This window comes from Diabrotica undecimpunctata, chromosome 6 (genome assembly GCF_040954645.1).
Source record: "Diabrotica undecimpunctata isolate CICGRU chromosome 6, icDiaUnde3, whole genome shotgun sequence".
NCBI lineage: Eukaryota > Metazoa > Arthropoda > Insecta > Coleoptera > Chrysomelidae > Diabrotica > Diabrotica undecimpunctata.
Genome location: NC_092808.1, coordinates 73,418,640 through 73,440,756, shown reverse-complemented (window position 1 = coordinate 73,440,756; position 22,117 = coordinate 73,418,640). Strand labels below are relative to the sequence as shown.

At 34.2% G+C, this 22,117-nt stretch overlaps 1 protein-coding gene across 3 annotated transcripts in view; it reads left to right on the top strand.

The window, feature by feature from the left end:
- The window catches only part of LOC140443500 (WD repeat-containing protein 3), a 730,789-nt gene that overhangs the window by 431,326 nt on the left and 277,346 nt on the right, over positions 1-22,117 (top strand). For all 3 annotated transcript variants that reach the window (XM_072534812.1, XM_072534810.1, XM_072534811.1), the window contains exons 7-8: positions 3,769-3,928; positions 4,104-4,331. In XM_072534812.1, coding sequence (XP_072390913.1) covers positions 3,769-3,928; positions 4,104-4,331 — 388 coding nt within the window. The remainder of the gene's footprint in view (positions 1-3,768; positions 3,929-4,103; positions 4,332-22,117) is intronic.

Here is a 22,117-nt window from a genome sequence, read left to right as displayed (position 1 = left end):
CTATCTTAGCACTTAAATATTTATTCTAAGATAAACTATCTAGAATTATATATAGTACACAGACAAAACCAGAAATAAAATAATAAAGAAGCTGTATACAAGATATCGTAAAACAATGGATGAAATAAAAGAAGTTCTTATTAATCGGATTCTTAAACGAAACGTATAAAGACATACTGACGTTAACAAAATACATTAGGAAATTTCCGCATATGAAAAAATACATCCAATTTGGTAATGAAATCCTTTTGTATCCATAAAGCTATTTTTAGAAAAGCACGTACCTACCAAAAACAGGTATTTGATAGTTATACATATCTATTACATACTGTAATGATAACAAAAATAAAGAGTCCGTATGAACCGTTTAGAACATACGCTGGAAATATACGGCTTAATCGCCTAGTTGCCAAACTATCGGAGCTTACTTAGACCGATATACTTATGGTTCCAATATACAGTGAAAAAGATCTGAACGACCCCTATAATATATACACGTGAACTAAGCGGTATACATTTATGATACAGGGCTACTTATGAGCTCCACAAAATTTTTAAAAATTATGAAACTGTCATCAAGTGCCACCAATCACGCACTTCGATGTTCATCGCCCTTCCTTCTGGAACATATAATTACATTTAATTGGTTGAGAAATGAAAAAGTTTCATATAAAAGTTAATTTATCTTTAAATATGGGACATTTTCGGATCTCAAGTCAGTTGTGATAGTAGTGTCTAACTCATGGTTCTACCCGTGTAGGGTAGCTCCCTAGAGCACTTTGCTCGAAGGGCGCTGTTTCTTTCTAAGACTCTGAAGCTGAGTTTTTTTCTTCTTAGAAGAATGTGTTTTATTTCAACCACCTAATAAAACCACAATGGCATTGTCTCTTCAAGACAATGCCACAATAAGAGCGTACCGGCCAACTACGCAATATAACACCATATTGCGCAATAGTTGGACAGGTTAATAAACATGGAAACTTGCACCAAGTTGCAATCAGTTTTTCATACGTTTATTAATTACACCGGAGACGACATGGCGGCCAACCTTCAACGAACTCTACCACGACTCCGAGATGTTAGAGTTCTCATGCTCCGCGATCGAAAATCGCAAACAGTTCCAACACGATGCCTGCATCAAAACCACTCAAGAAAACAGCGGGGAGAAGCATCGGATGTTAGTACACCAAACTAACATGCCGATATCCACCTTCTGCAGCCCTGAAACCGTCGATGTGCCATATCTCCGACGAGCCAGCCTACTTGATGCTAAGTACCTGATGCAATGGATGTCTCCGCAGTAGCCAGTCACTGCGTGCCCTACCATTATGTGGTCCAGAGCACCACGGAGGCCCAGGCAAACTCGCCTACGACACACCGGCGACATGCAGATGGGAAATATACAGCTAGAGAAGACGAAACCGCCGTAGAACGAGAGCACGTCGTCGAGGATGGACCTGCAGATGCTGTCAACAACACCGACCACCGCCTGTGAGTGTTTTTGTGCAGTGTAAGTGCGCGCTACGCGAGTGTACGCGAGTGTAGTGTGTGTTAGAGGACTTGTAAGTAATTTGACAATATAGACATATTCATTTTGATATATTTCATGTTATATTTGATATATTTTATGCATTTTTTTTTCTTTTCTATATGTGATTTGTAAAAAAAATTGTTTTCTTAAGTTTTTTAATAAAATCATCTTTTTTTATCAGCCTCAGAGTCTCCAAAGCAGGGGGGATGTCATCAAGTGCCACCAATCACGCACTTCGATGTTCATCGCCCTTCCTTCTGGAACATATAATTAAATTTAATCGACAGAGTCAATATTATGGAATAGTCAAGTGAGCTCCGTATATCGGTGTCCACTTGACCACGGAGCTCTTTTGAACCTGAATTTTAACATGGGCGGAGATCACTTTATGCTATATATATATATATATATATATATATATATATATATATATATATATATATATATATATTGCGAAAATGGGGTTTAAACAAGATGATGCAAAATTAGTAATAGGTAAGTATGGCTAAGGCGAAGGAAATGTACGACGGCAAAGATTGCTGAACTAAAATCTTTGATCAATGTGTTACCTGTACTCACTTATGGAGCGGAAACATTAACACTCAAAAAGGCAGTTAATAAGATTCGCGTTACTCAGATGGCTATGGAGCGCCAGATGTTGGGTGTCTCTCTGAGAGATCAAATCACAAACGAAGAAATACGTCGTAGGGCAAAAACAACAGCTGCTATCGAAAAAATCGCGTCGTTAAAATGAAATTGGGCAGGACACGTCGCCATATGATCAGATAACTGATGAACAAAACGTATTTTAGTGTAGAGACCAAGGCAAGAAGCAATACGGAACAGAGGACGCTCACCAACTAGATGGAGTGACGACCTGAAGCGTTTTAGCAGTAACTGGATGCAAGCCGCACAAGACAGAGACAGATGGAAAGAGCTGAGGGAGACTTAAGTCCAGCAGTGGACGCATACAGGTTAATGATGATGATGATGTATATATATATATATATATATATATATATATATATATATATGAAATCAGCTTTTTAGGTCGTAAGCGGTTAGATAGAATAAGTTTTATTGTTTTTTAATATTTCATAATTTTACCGTTAAATATCATTTCTGCATAGGCGTTTAAGACAGCTCCAATATTATTAACTTCTTCTTATTCCGCCTTTTCCTTTCGAAGGTTGGCGATCCAAATAGCAGTTTTAGTTTTCGAAACTGCTGCATGAAAAATTTCTGCAGATGAGTGGTAAAACCATCTCCTGAGGTCTTTTAGCTACGAGTTCTTGCATCTTCCTGTCGATCTTTTATCCTGAACTTTACCTTCCAATATGATTTACAGTAATTCATATCTTTCACCTCTCAATACATGGCCCAAGTATTGTATTTTGCTCTCTTTGATTATTGTTAGTAATTTTTTTGTTTACTTATTCACCGAAGTACCTCACCGTATGTGGTAACTAAGCCCATTCCGATTCTCGATTTATAATTGTTAGGTTACTAAAACAAATGTTGGTGCAAAAAGGTTTATTAAAGTTTAAGATAGCAAAAATATATTTGGACACTTTAAGACAAGATCAAACTATAAAGAACATACACAAATCTTAAATTATATTTACAATGACCATGACGCCAACTTACTGACTACAACGAAAGAATAACTCAGATGTACAAATACAAGTAAAAAAATATCAGTACTTAAAAACTTTATGATTGTAAACCTCCTAGGGAGACGGCACTCTAAGAAGAAGAAGACCAATACAAAAATATATGTTTAATGTTAGGCAATGATACTGACAATAATTTCTGCTATTTTTTGTATCTTATAGTACTTTCTCTATAGTACATCGTCTCTTGAATGTGTCTTTTGCTCTCTTATTTGGTGAAGTCCAGTCGGTTTTCGCTCTTGAAATTTTATACCTGTTCGTTTATCAATCAATGTGACAATGCCATTTGTGCCTTTATTTGTATATTATTGTAAATTTGCTATTGCAGTTTATTAATTTAAAATCTTAATTTTGTTGATTTCTTGCTTGTATTTGATACTTGTATTAGTCATATATCTGTTGCTGGAATGAATAAGTGGTTAAAGGGATTATTTGTAAAAATAAAAGTCCAACAATCTCATTATTTCGATTACTTAGAAAATATAAAATTAAATTTTTGACTTGTTTTAAAAATTGGTTTATTCACCACTTACTTGTAAAATTAACATTTATTATGTTTTAAAGGTATATATTATCTACTGTCTTTGCACCCGGCGATAGGCACCTTTTAGCTGGATTGAAAAATGGGAAATTGTTGATTATGGATATTTCAACAGGTGATATTTTAGAAGAAATTACAGCACATGCTACTGAACTATGGTCTGTAAATTTGACACCTGATTTGGTGAGTTATACTTATATCATATTTTATATATCATTTTCAACCGTTTCGATACACTGAGGTGAAGTTGTGTAGACATTATATAGATCTTGTATCTTAATGTAACGTACGATTATCTATTATATTTTTAATATATTGTTCTCCATGTTCGTATTAAATATTTTGTTTCTCATTTTAGAGAGGATGTGTAACTGGAGGTGGTGATAGTACAGTTAAATTTTGGAAGTTTGAGCTTATCATCGATGAAAAAAGTGAATCAAAAGTGAAAGTTTTATCAGTTTTGCATACGAGAACCTTAAAGTTAGAAGACAGCGTATTGTGTGTTAAGATTTCACCAAATGGAAAGCTTATTGCTGTTGGGTTATTAGATTCTACTGTCAAAATATTTTTTGTCGATACACTAAAGGTAAGTGGTAATTTAAAACGACTATAATTTTTCTTATATATTTTAATATGTTTAAATTAAAATAACGCTTTGTTTATTTACGCTTTCGTTCGTATTCGTTGGCTAATTCTTTTATGGGTTTTTGGATATGAGTTCTTGAGGCGCGGTAAATCAAAATAGGACGTAGTCTCTCGTACTTTCTCTGTTATAATTCTGTTACCAGCAACGCTTCGATACACTGTCACGCTTTTGGGTCTGACCGTTTTGATCCTTCCCGAATTAAGTAATAGGCCTAATAGTAACAATCTACCATTTTTGTAGGGCACGATCCTTTCGTATTAGATAAATTTCTGTAAGGAATGTATTCAAATGTTGCTACGCCACTGGTAGCAATTAACTTACACGTCTTAAAATCTACCGAGGTAAATTCTCCAGCAAATTCTCATGAAAGCCGATAATGTATTGAAAAGATATTTTTACCCACAGATTAATTTTCTCCGACCAATTCCCAAAATTTCCCTGTTAGAAAGAATTCAAAAGGTGGTAAACACCTCTGTATAGAAATATCGAAGTTGTGCCCGCAAATCCCTTGGCAATAGTCAGGCATTGCAATCAGAATTTTAAGTATTTAGTATAAAATTGTATCCCAGCTTCGCTTTTCGCTTTTTGGTTAGATGTTCAACTCTCACATATTGGTGTTAGTTTGGTATTCGATCAAATTCGATGCATTTTTGGTTTAAGAGTTTTAGACCCTCGCGTATTGAGTATACCTAGTTATTATTACATAGCTTATAGTTAGAAGTTGAACGCTCATTCTTAATCAAGTATATTAATATTGAAGAAAACATCCTTAGTTGAAGTGATAATTATTAGTAACATTTTAATTTGTATTAGTGCTCGTGTAGTGTGTCGCGGACTAGTGTAAGGTGGACAGTGATCGGCAGTTTCAATAAAAAAACTTGCGCTAAAACTTTGGCTAGATAATAACTTAGTTGTAGTAACACTCAATTATTAAATTACGTATTGTTTAAACTGCTTGTGTTCTTATTTCCCACGCCAGTGGGTGGTCCTTCAAGTTGGAAGTAATTACATGACTTAGTACGCTCTAAATGGTAGGAAGATCGCCATCCTAATTTGTTGAACAAATGTCGGTTTAATTTTACCATTTTTTTACATCACTTCGAGACGGATGGGGAAACAGTTAAACCAATTTATCTGCAAGTCAAATCTTGGTTTTATTAGAAAACTTACGCAAAAAATAAAATTTGAGTCCATTCTAGTCAAAGTTGTTTATCGCCGAGCTTAATATTTAATTTCAGAACTTTTCTTTGTAAAAACTTAAATCGCGTTGTAAGTGATATATGTGAGTCATCAAGTTAAGCCACTGAACAATTGTTCCTAGCAGATTACCTGTTTCCAGCTAATCACCATTAAGTCGTCGAGAAGCGGTGAGCTATTGTTGATTTGGAAATTCCGAAGAAGGTCGCCAGATATTGTTATCTAAAATATAATATTGTTATCTAAAATATAATATATAAAAGTTTCTGTAATGACTTCTCAGAATTTAACCAAGCAAATTGGGGGTTTTGAATCTCAATTGACCTGTATGAATGCTTTTTGAATACTAATTCAGATGATTTGAATAATAAACAGCTAATACAATTAAAATATGATAGTTTATTTGGAGCTTATAAAAAATTACAAGATTTATTAGATCAAGCTGAAGAGTTAAGTTCTGATGGTACAACGACTAATGCTACTGAATCATTACAAAAGAAAGTTGTATCATCAGCAATGGAAACTATCGACTATGGATCACGCTTCTTCTTCACGTGCCATCTCCGCGACGGAGGTTGGCAATCATCATGGCTATTCTGATCTTAGATGCTGCTGCTCTGAATAGTTCAATTGATGTGCATCCGTACCATTCCCTCAAGTTACGCAACCATGAGATTCTTCTTCTTCCTACACTTCTCTTGTCCTGGATTTTCCCTTGTATAATCAATTGAAGTAGGTTGTATCTCTCATTACGCATAACATGCCCCAGGTATTGCAGCTTTCGTGTCTTGATGGTTTCCAATACTTTCCAATACGCTGATGATTATAATTTCAAACATTTCTCAAAATCGTTTTTCTAATGTAAAACTCCCAGATATTAAAATTAAACCTTTTCCTGACCAGGAGTGGCAATCATTCTTTAATTTGTTTCAAGGACTTGTGTTAAATAATGCCAAATTTGGATTTGATAGCGAAAAATTTTATTATTTAAAAACGCTTCTGAGAGGTCAACCGCTACAATTAATTGAATCTTTATCTGTGACTAATCAAAGTTTAGAAATTACTATATCAACGCTTAAAACTAATTACGAAGACAAAAAAGCTTTTAAATTCTTTGTATTGTACATTATTCGATCAAAAAACTATGAATAAATGTAATTCTCTTAAACTAAGGATGTTTCATATCACATGTAAAAAAATAGATTTAATTAGAAACTTAAAATTAACGGCTGAAATCAATTTAGACTCGTTAGTATTTATCTTAGAAAGGAAACTAGATTATCAGACTAGACGCGCTTTTGAAAACGAACGCAATCAAAACGAACTGCCATCTACTAATGGGCTTTTTGAATTTTTGCAAAATCGGTATAATGTATTAGATAATTTAAATATATTTGAATCTAACGCTAAACCTAGAAGTCGCAGTAATAGTAATTTTGAAAAGAACGCATCTAGAGTATTATTATACACAAACGCTGCGGAATATCGTCATGACACAAATTTTTATTATAAATCATGTAATTTTTGCAAAGACCGCACGCATCAGATTTTTAAATTTAGTTTCAAAGGTATAACAGAAATTTGTTAAAGCCAAATCGTATGCCAAATATTTGTCCAGGTGTCAATTATGCACGAAAAATCATCACTCTTTACTCCATTTAGACAATAACGGTCAGCAACGATATCAATCGCAAGGTCGAACCCACGCGTCTTCTAATTTTCCGCGTAGTTCTCGCCAACAAAGCGAAAACTCACATAGGCATAATTCTAATCCTAATAGCACTAACCATAATATTGTGGCTAATAATATTACTCCAAATGAAAATTCCCCTATTAATTTTCAGATGGACCCAACCAGTTCTACATCATTGTCTGCTGTGAATCGCAATAATAATCATGTCTTCTGCCTACTGCACTAGTTAAAATTTACACCCAAGACAACCAACCTTTAATAATTAAGGCTTTGTTGGACTCGGGCAGTATGCAAAGTTTTGTCACAAAAAGTTTGGCCCAAAAATTACAGTACGACACAAAATTTCAAAAATTAAATATTTCTGGTCTAGGAAATAATATTGTAACAAAAAGTAGTGAAATGATTGATATAGAAATACATTCGCAAGTGTACCCTTTCAAAATGTTTAATGTTTCTTGTTCAATAATTGATAAAAGCACAGGAAATTTGCTACAAATTCCGTTAAATCCGCAGTCTTTTCAAATCCCACTAGAAATAAAAGGCGATTTAGCAGATCCCTACTTCTGGAAACCTAATAATATTGATTTATTAATTGGCGCGAATTTGTATTTTCAACTGTTAATAGGAGAAATAATCTCGCTATTGGCTAATCTCCCTACGCTAATGAATACTCAATTAGGATATGTTATTGCGGGCCCACTCACATCAAAGAAATATCTAAGTCATACCAACGCATCCTTTGTAACACAAACATTTTCCTTTTTATCTCGCGAAAATACGCATTATATTCAAGATAAAGAGGAGGAACACAACGCAAGAATCGACACAATGTTAGAAAAATTTTGGGAAGTCGAAGAACTTCCATTTACGCAGTCTCATATTGATGAAGAAAAAATTGTTACTTTTTTAAACCACCACGCGGATTTTGCATTCCGGGCGGTATCAAGTTGAAATGCTTCTTCGACACTTGGAAAATAAAAAATTAGGCAGTTCCTTTTTTACTACAAAACAAAGATTTTTACGTTTAGAGAAAAAATTTGAAAATGATCAAAATTTTTATAATGAATATAAAAAAGTTATTGAAGAATATCTAACGCTAAGATACGCAAAAGTTATACCTTTAAACTTGTATGTAATATCACTAACGAAATAAAATACTTTATACCACATCTTGCAGTGATTAGAGAACAGGCAACATCCACGAAACTTCGCGTCGTATATGACTTTTCTGCCAAATCTACTTTGGGATATTCGCTGAATGATCTTACACTAAAGGATTATCAAGTATAGGATAATTTATTTGATATTCTTTGCCGGTTTAGAACCTTTAAATTTATTTTGACTGCAGATATAAATATGATGTACAGAGAAATTGAAATGTCGCCCAAACACCGCTATTTACAAAATATATTGTGGAGAGGTTCACCTTCTGGGGATTTTAAATGCATTGAATTGTCCGGTCTCAGTTTTGGACAAAATTATTCTCTATTTTTAGCCACCCGCGTCATTAAAGATATTGCACAAAATAACCCTCAATTTCCGCTAGAAGCTAGCGCTTTGTTATCCCAAACATATATGTGGACGATATCTTAGGTGGAACCGATCAATTTTCTGAGCTTGAAGTACCTTTTGGAGAATTGAATCAACTATTGAACCAGCATGGTTTCGCTTTACATAAATGGTCTTCTAATTCGCTCCGCTTTTTAAATAAGATTTCTAATCAAAACGCTGTAGAACTGGATTTGAATCTTGATGATGCACCTTGCAAAATTTTGGGTTTAAAATGGGATTCAAAATCGGATCATTTAAAAATTGATGTAAATAACGCTACTAAATTAGACCGCATTACAAAACGTCAAATTCTTTCAAGTATTAGTTCTTGTTTTGACCCTCTGGGTTTGGTAAACCATTTAATTATGAAGGGAAAACTCTTAATGCAAGAACTATGGCAGATGAAGGTTTCATGGGATGAACCGATAATTAATTTACGCATAATAGGTCAGTGGGAGAAATTTAATGAAAATTTAGCTCAAATCGCTCATATCAAAATTCCACGTTTCATCTTTTTTAACTTAAACATTCTTAGCATAGATTTACATGGATTTAGTGATGCAAGTCAAGTTGCATATGGTGCTTGTATCTATATAGTGGCTCGATATGCAAATAATTCCTTGTCATCAAATCTTGTTGCCGCAAAATCGCGTGTCGTACCTTTGAAAAGCTTACCATTCCTAAACTAGAATTAATAGCCATGGAACTATTCGTCAAATTGATTGAAAAAATTATAACGACCTTTAAAAACCGTGTAAAGATTAATTCTATAAACGCATGGTCAGATTCACAAATTGCTCTCAGTTAGATTAAACATCCCGCTAATAATTATAATACGTTTGTTTCAAATAGAGTGGCCAATATTCAGAATCTTGGTAAAAATCTAAAGTGGAGACATATTAAATCACAATTAAATCCTGCGGATCTCTTGTCCCGCGGTGTATTTAATCAAAAAACATTTTCGTTTTGGTTTCAGGGACCTAAGCTAAACCCCAAAATATATATTGATGAAATTGATACCTTTGGGCAAATTGAGAATTTACCGGAAGTATAAGGAAATAGCTCTATTAGTTGTTAATCATTCACCAAATAATTGGATAACTATGTTTAAAAGATTTTCTAAATTTTCAAAATCACAAAACGCAGTAGCTTGCGTAATTTAGATTTGTATATAATATGAAACATAGTAATGAAAAAATTAAGAGTACTTTGACACGTAAAGAAATTTCTAACGCTCATGATTTCATCATTAACACTATTCAGCAACAATATTTTGCAACCGATATAGCCCGCTTATTAGAAAAGACTCCTCTGGAATTGTACGTGTTGGAGGGCGCTTGCAAAATGCAGATATGTACTTTAATAATAAATTCCATATATTTTTGCCGGAAAATGATCATCTTGTTTCTTTGCTTATTAAAAAGGAACATTGTAGACTAGGACATAGTGGTCCTCAAATTGTGTTGGCAATCTGCGCCTACGATACTGGCCTTTAAGTGAGGTCAAGTATGGTAAACACATTATCAAAAAATGCATTACATGTTATAGATTCAATGCACAAACCTCATCATAACTTATATCTGCACTCCCATTGGATAGAGTTAGAATTTCGCGCGCTTTCTACACTGTAGGTGTAGATTTTGCAGGTCCTCTATTTATTAGGGCTTCTAGATTACGAAAGGCGCAAACGCTTAAATGTTATTTTGCAATTTTCGTTTGCATGGCTACAAAACCATTCGTTTAGAGTTGGTCAGTGAGTTATCTTCTAACGCTTTTTTAGCAACGTTCAAACGATTCATTTCCCGTCGAAACAAATCCCACACTATATATAGTGACAACGGGACTAACTTTGTCGGTGCCAGTAATCAACGTAAGGAATTAAGTAATTTTTTCAAATCAAATTCTGAATTTGATAAAATTAGAGCTTATGTAGCTCAAACCAAGATTCAGTGGAAGTTTATTCCTCCCCGATCACCTCATTGGGGTGGATTCTGGGAGTCAGCAGTAAAAAGTACCAAGTAACCGTTTTAACCCAAATAGAAGTTATGTTAAATTCTCGACCGCTTTATGCATTATCTAATGATCCTAATGATTTAAAACCAATAACTCCTGGGTATTTCTTAATCGGTACTCCCTTAACCGCATTTCCTGAGATTAATGTTATAAATACGCCTGTTAACAGACTCTATCTTTAAACAAATTTCGAAAATACAGCAATACTTTTGAAAACGTTGGTCTGTTAACTATTTAAATAACCTACAACATCGCCCAAAATGGCTTCTTCCCACCACAGATATGAAATTAAATGATCTAGTTCTAATCACAAGTAAAAATACACCTCCGTTACGGTGGCCCCTAGAAAGAGTGATAGAATCAATTAGTAGCAAAGATGTAAAAGTTAGAATTGTCCGTGTCCGTACTACTGATGTCTGCTGAGATTCTTGTTCCATTGTATGAAGCCGATGGTCTTCTGTAGCACTGCAGTTGTACTTAAGAAGTAATTTTAGGATATTTCTAGCGGAAATTATACTTCTCCTAGCCGCGCGCCCCCCAGTATGGATAAATTTCTGTAAGAAATGCATCCAAGTGTTGCTACGCCACTGGTAGAAATTAACTTACACGTCTTAAAATCTACCGAGGTAAAATTTCCCTGTTAGAAAAAGAATTCAAAAGGTGGGTTTTACCTACCTCTGTATAGAAATATCGAAGTTGTCCCCCGCAAATCCCTTGGCAATAGTCAGGCATTGCAATCAGAATTTTAAGTATTTAGTATAATATTGTATCCCAGCTTAGCTGGTCGCTTCTTGGTTATAGGTTTAACTCTCGCATATTAGTGTTAGTTTCGTATTCGATCAAATTCGACGCATTTCTGGTTTAAGAGTTTTAGACCCTCGCGTATTGAGTATACCTATACAGCGTTCCACGTTAAGAAAATAACATTAGGCTTATGGAGATCAGTGTTGCCAAAACTCTCAGGCATGCGGTTTACCAGATTGTCGATATATTTTTCGAATTTCCAGTTTCAATTAACATTTGTACACCGTACACATACGTACACCGTATTATTTTAAGTTGCAATTAGTAATTAGATATATGCATTTCAAGCGGTCCGTTTATTTGCTTTTAAATCTTTAATTACCGGCAAAGTGCATGATTTAACTAAGCAATATTTTCTACTGATTTCTATGATTCATGGTATATGATATTCTTACCGAAAAACAAATAAACTATCGTTACTATAATTAAAATAAGATAAAATAAAATTATCTTTTGTAAATACTATTTATTTAATTAAAATCATTTTCCCTACTTTTCATTACTTGTTTCGAATGAGCACTTTTGGTCAATTACGTTAAAAAACATTAATTTAATTCATGTCTGTGAAAACGAGAATACAAATTATACAACCCTCAATCGCGCTTGTGTTCATCGTGGCATTGCTGCGCTTCAATCGTCCATAAGAAATACATGGCCCTATCTCCGCAATGTTATTTTCTTAACGTCAAACGCTCTATAGTTATTATTACATAGCTTATAGATAAAAGCTGAACGCTCATTCTTAATCAAGTATATTAATATTGAAGAAAACATCCTTAGTTGAAGTGATAACTATTAGTTAGTAACATTTTAATTTGTATCAGTGCTCGTGTAGTGTGTCGCGGACTAGTGTAAGGTGGACAGAGATCGGCGGTTTCAATAAAAGAACTTGCGCTAAAACTTTGGCTAGATTTTAACCTATTTGTAGTAACATTCAATTATTAAATTAGGTATTATTTAAACTGCTTGTGTTCTTATTTCCCATGCCAGTGGGTGGTCCTTCAAGTTGGAAGTAATTACGTGACTTAATACGCTCTAAATGGTAGGGAGAAAGCCATCCTAATTTGTTGAACAAATGTCAATTTAATTCTACCACGTAATAAAGCAGACTCCAGTATTGCGAAAGGTACGTCAATCATGCTATTTACCATCATCTATTCAAGATTTTCCAACCTATGGCATCTCTTTGTTAAAGCCTATTGGTTTTTTTATATTTGCACACAATTTGCGTCATCTGTTCTGTTAGTTTGCCTTTTCTGTAGGGGATTTCTTGGTCGCCATGTATAACAATGATCGATAATAATCATTTTACATTTGATGGTTGCTGATCTTCTCTCCAAGATATAAAGTTGAATAAAGACGAGGTTTCTGTGTTCGCATTAAGGCCTTAAGCAACATAATAAGCTATGAAGACCTCTTTCGGAACGATTAAAAGATGTCTTTTTGAACTTCAATGGTAAATCTTAATCTGACTCTTCTTCTGTCTGCATAATTTGACATAAACTTTCTGAAACTGGAAGTTTTTTTTATTTAATTAATGGGTTTGGATAACTTGACCCGACCTATTCAGCCACTATAATGTATTTGACTACTTTAATTTGTTAATGATGTTAATTGACCTATGCATTTGTTACGAAAATAGTACTTCGCCTAGAGGTAAATTAAAAATATAATGTAAACATCAGTATCACAAGAATCAGTAGATTGACAAGAAACCATACTTTCATTAGTTACATTCAATGCCCTAACCAACTTAATATTTAGAACCAACAAAGGATTACATAATATAGGGATACTTTTCACGGTAAGGTGCCTTTTATAGCTACTTTATTACAACACAACTCGAAAGTTATGTACGGTAATTTTGTTAAAGGGTTCTTGCCTTATTAGTATAGTTCTAGCCATTATATGGTCAGATTTAAGAGGAAAAATTTGGTTCCCCTTTAGGCAGTTCCTAATTCGTTATATTACGTTTAGTGTCTTTTTGATTTCATACGTATGTCTTAGTTTCTTTAAGGTTGATCTTCACCCTCGATTAATTTGTTTCTGATCCTAGAGATGGCTCTACTGCGGCATACTACTGTGGTAATTTTTTTTTAACTTAATCGTAGATTTCTACATGATGACTCTGTAATATTTTCAAACCCTAACATAAATAAACCAGCGACTCCAACCACTAGCAGAAAATATTATTGGAGAATATCAGACGGGCTTCAGACGGGGAAGATCGACAATGGATCAAATATTTACAGTCAAGCAGGTCTTGAGCAAATCGTGGGAACACGACATTGATGTTCACAACGTGTTTGTAGACTTCAAACAGGCATACGATTCAGTCAAAAGGGACAGACTATACTATACATTGGCAGAATTAGCAATACCACATAAGCTGATTAGACTCATTAAAGCCACAATGGATGAAACTCAGGCATGTGTACGAATACAAAACAACCGGACAGACTTTTTCAAAATCTCGCAGGGACTAAAGCAGGGAGATGGGCTGGCACCAACATTGTTTAACCTGGCACTGGAGTATGCGGTTAGGCAAATGCAAACTGGACGAGAAAACCTACTGACCAATAAAACGGTTCAACTGGCTGCCTACGCCGATGATATTAATATTATGAGTAGAACATCAACAGGAGCACAGGAAGCATACAGAGTTAAAAACACAAACGAAAAGGCTAGGTCTTGAAATTAACACAGAAAAAACAAAAATAATGGTACAGACGAGAAGAAATATAATCCCACAAAACATTATGCATGAAGATGACATTGAAGCGGTTGGAAAGTTTACATACCTGGGAGTAGAAATATATGCCGATGGAGCAGAGGATGGAGAAATACGAAAAAGGATAACGCAGGCAAACAAAGCTTATTTTGCCCTCTCCCATATATTTCGGTCTAAAAGTGTCCACCGAAATACAAAGATGAGAATCTATAAAACTTTAATTCGGCCAATAGCATGTTATGGCAGCGAAGCATGGGTCCTGAAAGAAACATCCAAAAACAAACTCGACACATTCGAAAGAAAAGTACTGAGGAGAATACTAGGACCTGTGAGGGAAAACGGAATCTTCAGAATTCGATATAACAACGAGCTCTATCAACTGTATAAGGAAACACCCCTGTCAGACTTCATTAGAATACAAAGATTGCAATGGGCCGGACATGTGATACGAATGGGAGAGGATAGGCTACCAAAACGAGCACTGAACGCCAGAATGCAGGGAAAGAGACCAGTTGGAAAGCCAAGAAAGCGCTGGGAAGACACAGTAAGCAGCGACGCACAAGCACTTTTGGGAGTCCGTGTATGGAGAAGAGCAGCCACAGACAGACAAGGGTGGAGGCAAAAAATAAAGGAGGCCAAGGCTCATTTTGGGCTGTAGTGCCGTAGAAGAAGAACATAAATTGCAGTTTTCTATCATTATATCAATTGGCTGAGTTGCCAAGTTGTGTAAGTAAACAGTAATTTTATCAAATACCTACGCTATAACTTATAATACTAGTAGACCAAGTAAGCAAAGATATCTTTAACACCATATTTATGTATAATACTTAACTGCTCTGCTGTGTCAGTCGGAATATAATAATTATCTAAACAATTTTATCGACAAAGAAATTATTGCGGCTATAACTATCTGTGAATATTATATTACCATTAAATTGGTACATCATAGGTATTATATTACATTTTTGTTGATAGTTAAAAATTAAATGATCTGGTATTATGTAATATCGGTAATATTTATACTATCTCAGTCTTTATGGATTAATACATTTTACTATGTCTTCCTCTTCATCAAATTAGTTCATAATAGAAATAGCAAGCAATTTTACTTGAATTTTACAATGAATCATTTACTTGAATTTACAGTCCGTAAACAAAAAATCCTTTTTGATTCGCTTTCCGTATCAGTTATTTTTAATGGGGCTGATTGTATTTTTATTTTAATTTTGTTTAGGCTTCTTAATACCATAGTGAAAAGTAATCACATTTTTATCTCGAAAAAGAAAATATAACGATCACATCCCAGCTACAGAGGAAAATTAATTACATTTACTTTTAAGTAAAGTGCATACTCAATTTTTAATTGTAATTAATTTGTTCCCAGCTCTGATATCTAATAAAAAGTCTATATTGTACCAAAGTATCGTTATATTATACCTACGCGTTGACAGTACACGCAAAAATTTTAACAACGCATACATTTGCCTTTAGGTACTGAACGTAAGAGAGTATGCAAAATATTCTTCATGAATACAATAGATATTTCCGAGAAAACTGTTGTGAAAAAGAACAACAACTGTACTGTCAAAGGCATTCAGGATGAAGATCTTAGAGGAAGACACAATAATCATCACCAGATTAATCCAATCTCTACGACGACGTCAGGGATCATATTAACTCCATTCCGAGAATCGAGAGCCATTATTGTAGATCTCGTTCTAAACGCGAATATATAGAAGGTGGTCTTACCATTGCTGCTGTACACCGAAATTATGTTAATAAATGTGTTTCTGAGGATAAACAATATATTCCACACCAAATGCATAATCACATTTTTGTGATAGACTTTAATATCTCCTGTCAGCCCAAGAAAAACCAGTGTGAAGAATGTACATTCTCTAATAATGCTGACGATAAACCAAGTTTACAAGCGAAACAAAAACCAGATGAAAGAGAAAATTCTTTCAAGATCAGAAAAAAAAAAAGACAAACAAAAAGTTACTGAGATATTTATAGTTGCAGTATATGACTTATATGCAGGCTGTAATGCCTTGTCCACAGGGCGAGGTCTCTAGTGTTTATTATATTTCGAAAGTAAATGTACTTAATTTTACAATTACCGGTTTGTGGCTCTTTTGTATTGAAGTAGCGATATATAGCGAGTATATTTTAATATACAATACATACAACACAATAAAAAATATACAAAATATCAAGTTTTAAATTTTCAAGATTTTGGTTTTACGTGGTAGATCAACTATTAGACGGTCGGTAAGGAATAAACAAAAGATTAATAGATTTACTTACCGTTTAACTAAATGTAATCCTCTCCTACTATTCTTTTTAAAAGGCATATTGTCCGAATACCAAAACTAATTCTAATACTAATATAAAAATTACCACTAATACGTTATGCACTGTGGCGTACCCAGGGGGGTTTTGGGGGTTACACCCCCCTTCCCCAGGGCATATAAAGTCAAAAATATATAAAGAATAGTAGGAAAATGTAACTTGTCTTTCACACACAATACAAAAAATCCAAAATGCTAATTGAATAATTAAATTACCACGTTAAATATGTAGAACATAATAATTATTGTATTAATACACAATAATTAATAATATTTTTCCTTATATCTAGATATAGATACCTAATATTAGGCTTATGACAAAAGTAGACAGGTGGTAGACATTGTGGACTATCACGGGTTGTGTTTCTCTGCATGTGCTAGCAGAAGAAGCAGTGCTTTCTATGAGAAAAGAGAGCATTTGACAACAGCTATAAAAAAAAATTAACGCCTATACTGCGAATATTCTGACATTGTTACTCACACAATGCTGGAGTATAATAGATGTACAGTGGAGAGAAACAGAATGTATAAAGAAATAGGTATAAACCCTGTGACTGTAAGAGAGATAATCGTGAAGATGGCGGGAAGTACGGAGGGATGGAATAGTGTTTACAATTACATCCGAGCAGTTATTAAAAAGAAAGAAGAAGAAAGGAAACACCAACCGGGTCAACGACAGAGATAAGATCTGATTACTATTTTAATGAGAATAAGCCGCAATTGAAGGTTAAGATAAGTTTATTAACGTTTGAATCTTTGATCTTGCACTGATAACTTGTTTATACTCCAACAATTAATAGAAAAAAGAATAGTAGTTGTTACCAAAGTACATCTAGCCTTCATTGACCTAGAAAAGGCGTATGATACAGTTCCAAGACTTAAATTGTGGCAAGCTTTACAACAACTCGAAATTAGTCCATATCTTTTAGAAATAATCACAGAAGTATACAGGGATAACACTACTTACCTAAAAATCGTAAATAGACTATCAGAGCCAGTAAAAGTAACTAAAGGACTAAAACAATAATGCAGTATGTCACCCTTACTGTTTAATTTATATATTGAGGCAGTCCTCCAAAATTGGAAAAACCACTGCCAGGGAATGGGAATCCACATAGGAAATAACGTAGTGTTCTCCCTGAACTTTGCGGATGACCAAGTCGTCCTAGCTCAAGATTCTTATGATCTAGAATTTATGATGGAGCGTCTATACAGAGAATATATAAAATGGGTGTTACAAGTCAGCATGAAGAAAACAGAATATTTAGTTATCAATTCAGATGCAAGGTTCGAAGTGTTGATCGACGAGGACGTGGAAATCAAACAAGTGGAAAAATTTAAATATTTAAGTGCTCATTGCTAAGAACGGCTTGGGACAAACCGAAATTAAACACCGAATTTATCAGGGACATAAAATTGTAGGATGTCTGAACTCCTTATGGTGGGATCGCAACATTTCCAAAAGGAACAAAAAAAGAATAGGGCAAACCATGGTTGAATCAGTTTTTTGTTATTTCTCTGAAGTATGGACAATTAATGCAGACCTGAAGAGAAGATAGTTATCAGTTGAAATGGATTATTTGAGAAGAAGTGCTAGAACATCAAAGCAGGAAAGGAAGACCAACGAATATATAAGAAATAAGATGAATGCTACAGAAACGGTCATTGACAGAATAGAAAGAAGAGGTTCAAAATGGTTTGGACACCTATTGAGAAGGCCTGACGAACGTTGGCCCCAAAAACTTCACAAATTAAAGCCCCCTGGAAGAAGAAAAAGAGATAGAACTTGACGCTCATGGAATGAAGGAATTAGAAGAGCGATGGAATCAAAAGGTTTGGACGAGGAGCATGACTTAAACCGGCAGGATTGGCGGAGAAGAACGGGAATACGTTTAGGAATACGCGATAGCCGTCTCCAAAATGTATTGTATTTACAAGTTGGATTAATGTCAAACGTTAATAAACTTATTTTAACCTTCAATTGTGGTTTATTCCCATTAAAATAGTAATTACTTTAAAATGCCAGAAGAAAATAGCTTCAGAACAATAGATAAGATTTAGATAAGAGAAGGGAGTGTTCCAAAAAGTGAGTGTCGCCAGTCTTACAGTGACCTCTCCACCCCTTTCGGAGTATGGTACGTGCGACAGTCAAATGCACACAAGTAAGAGAGGGTGGTTTTAGTTGGTAGGCAGGATAATAAATACCTGAATCTTTGGCACTGCTATCTTTAGTACTTTAAATTAAACTAAAACCCAAATTTTAGGGACTCACAATGGAGGTAGCATAAAAAAATTTCAAAACCCAACCCTCAGAAAACTTGTGAGTACGCCACTGGTTATGCAAGGAGCACTATTGTTTATAAATACTAAAATAATTAACTAAACACGCCTAAATAGTTTTGTAAAACTAAATAGGTTTTTATAGATATATTACTTATAGAGAGTAAATTTTATAATATCGTACTTTCAAAATAAAAGTTGCAGTATCTACTATTGTGTAACTCTGTAAGTTTCAGCATAACCGGTTCAAAATTCAAACCGATAACATTTATATTAAATTTTGTTATAATCTGCCAAAGTGTTGTACAAAGTAATTGATATGGCAACCCTGTTAATATGACGTTTCCTTTGAAGCGTTTCGAAGCCGAACGTAATGCTATCTATCGATGATAAATAATACCATTGTTTCAAATGGAGCCGTCTCCCTATATTACAATTTGAAGGCGGCAGTTCAAGACATAATTCTTGTTTAACGAGATTTTTCATATGTTTAGGAAAAAATCTTTAACGTTTTATTGCAAATATTTTCCACTTCTACAGTTTTATATATGTTGTTATTAAAATAAATTTCGGTTTCTTACCGGTAACTTTATTATATGCCGAAACATACTATTTTTTCCTATTGGGACAAAACTGTAAATTCAAAAATTTTCAAAAAATTCATAAGTATTTCTTATAATTATATCTTGATGCTGGAAAAAAATTAACAAAATCCTATGTTTGGTTTTCCCGCTTTATACTTGGAAAATAGTAGTTTTTTTGAGTTTTTTCAAAAACGAAAACATGAAGTTTGCTTAAAAGTTGTCAAAATACTTCTAGTCATCACATATACCTTCTCAAATTTTTTCAAATTTTTTGAATTTGGAGTTTGTCTTTTGGGGATTGAAGATCAACCTTAAAGTTTAGAAGTGGCTATATGTTTTGTGACGGATAGCTAGACTGTTAGACATCAGACTCAGTAAAACGCAGGTTTAATCTAAATAAATATATAAATAATATAAATAAAAAAAAATAACTTCTTATCATATGTACAATAAAAATAAAAAGACGAATCCTTTTAAGTTTACTTAGTCTAGGTTAGAGGTAGGTTGGAGCCAGTCGATAATTGCTCGACACAGACGGGGAACGGAAACGATTGACCAATACTCGATGCAGACGGGGAACGGAAGCGATCGATCAATATTCGATTGCAGACGGGGAACGGAAAGGACATTGTCCTCTGATCTGTACTTAGAGACTCGGGGTAGGAGTTCTTACCAGATCAATACTCCGGATCGAACTCGGTACTCTGCAAGTAAGCAATTTAATTAAACCCAGCCTGAGAGACTTGTTTACCCCTTGAAATGACGTTCGTGTATAACAATTCATTATTCTATAGCACTCTGATGCGCCACATGAGTAGATGATATAGGGGGATTCCACCCAGCATAGAAAAATCAATGATTGCGAGAGAGAAACCTTTTTGTGTGAGTAAGAGTGAGAACGATATACGTTGACGTTACGTGAGGTCACAATATGGCCGCCGCAAGTAATTCGCCATTGTTAAATTAATTTAGAATTTATTAATTTATTTAGTTCAACTATTACCCGCTAGTCGGCGCTAGCCAGTAATTCGCTACAACTACGTAGAAGGTGGACGTTGTTCTGCTTCTTCTTTCATATAATTACTATAGTGTATAGGAAAATTTCAAACAAATATAAAATTAATATATATTTATTCTTTACGTTAAACGTGCTTCATTTCATCAATGTCTTCCATACAGTGTAGATTAGAAAAGTTTTACGAAAAAATACAAAAGTTAAAAGCCGATATACAGTGGTACGAAGACAGAACTGCAATTGAAAAACGATTTGCAGCGTTAAGCAGCGATTTGCAACGTTAAGAACCAGGCGATATGTTTTAATGATGTAAAAACTCATTGTAATCGAACTAAATGGACTCTAATGGATTATGAAGTGGTGAATTATGGACAACTTCCAGTATTTTTGAAAGCGATACCAAAATCAGGAGGCGCATTCTACAAGATCGAGCTTATATCCCCAAATAACACCAAAAGTGATTCAAAATGGTACAAAACTAATAATGATGACATCGACTAATATGGTTCATCGATTATACTTTTAACTATCATATTAGTAATAAATGTATTTCTAACGATTAATATCATTATAAAATTTGCTGTAAATTGCAAATGTGAATCATCTTGCATTAAAATAAATATTTAAAAAAAAGGAAAATAGTGTTTTTTAATAAAACTAAAATAATACGTTTTAATATTTTATTTAAAAAAGTCCAATTTACATAGGTAATATTATATTTAAAAACCATTGGCGGAGGTGATCCACATTTCTCTCGGTGCAGGAAAATAGTCCAGTGGTGTGACATGGGTTGGCATGAGAAGCAAAGTTTCCAGCAGCGTAAGGTGAACCATCAAACTTGCAAACATCAATAATTATGGGAAAGACGTCAATCATATGACATTTTTGTCTTAAAAAATCTGCTTTTTTTCTCCTCGAACGTAAATGTAATCGGCAGCATAAAATAACTTAGATTCTAGGATTTCTTTTATTTTGAAATATTCGACATCTCCATTAGAATAGTTAATACCATGTACGTTTTTCTCCAAGTATACAGCAGTTTTTTTATCTTTCTTACTTAATGTAGCAAACGGTTGTGGAGACGTAAATATATAATGGCATCGTTTATAACCAATTTCAATGCTGAGTTCCTTGAGAACAAACCATCCATCTACAGTGAATCCCTGAATGTCTACAAACGCTATTCTCATGATGACTGCTTGTTTGTTACTAACACTTAATTCAACTTATTTAATCTTTTTAAATGATATTTTTGACAACTTCAGTTAGAGGAAAGTATTCGAGTAGGCTGTCGTGAACAATTAAACAGTACGCTCGAGTGCCTGCCGGAAAACCTTCATCTGCTTCGATTTCCAACTTAACATCAACGGTTCCTGATCTAAATGATGTGTCATCCTGCTTGGAACAATCAAAAACAAACTTTTCTTATACTGTTACATGTTTTTGTTTTTCTCATAATAAGGCACTTCACAAAATACACATTTACTTTCCATATACATGCCGCAAA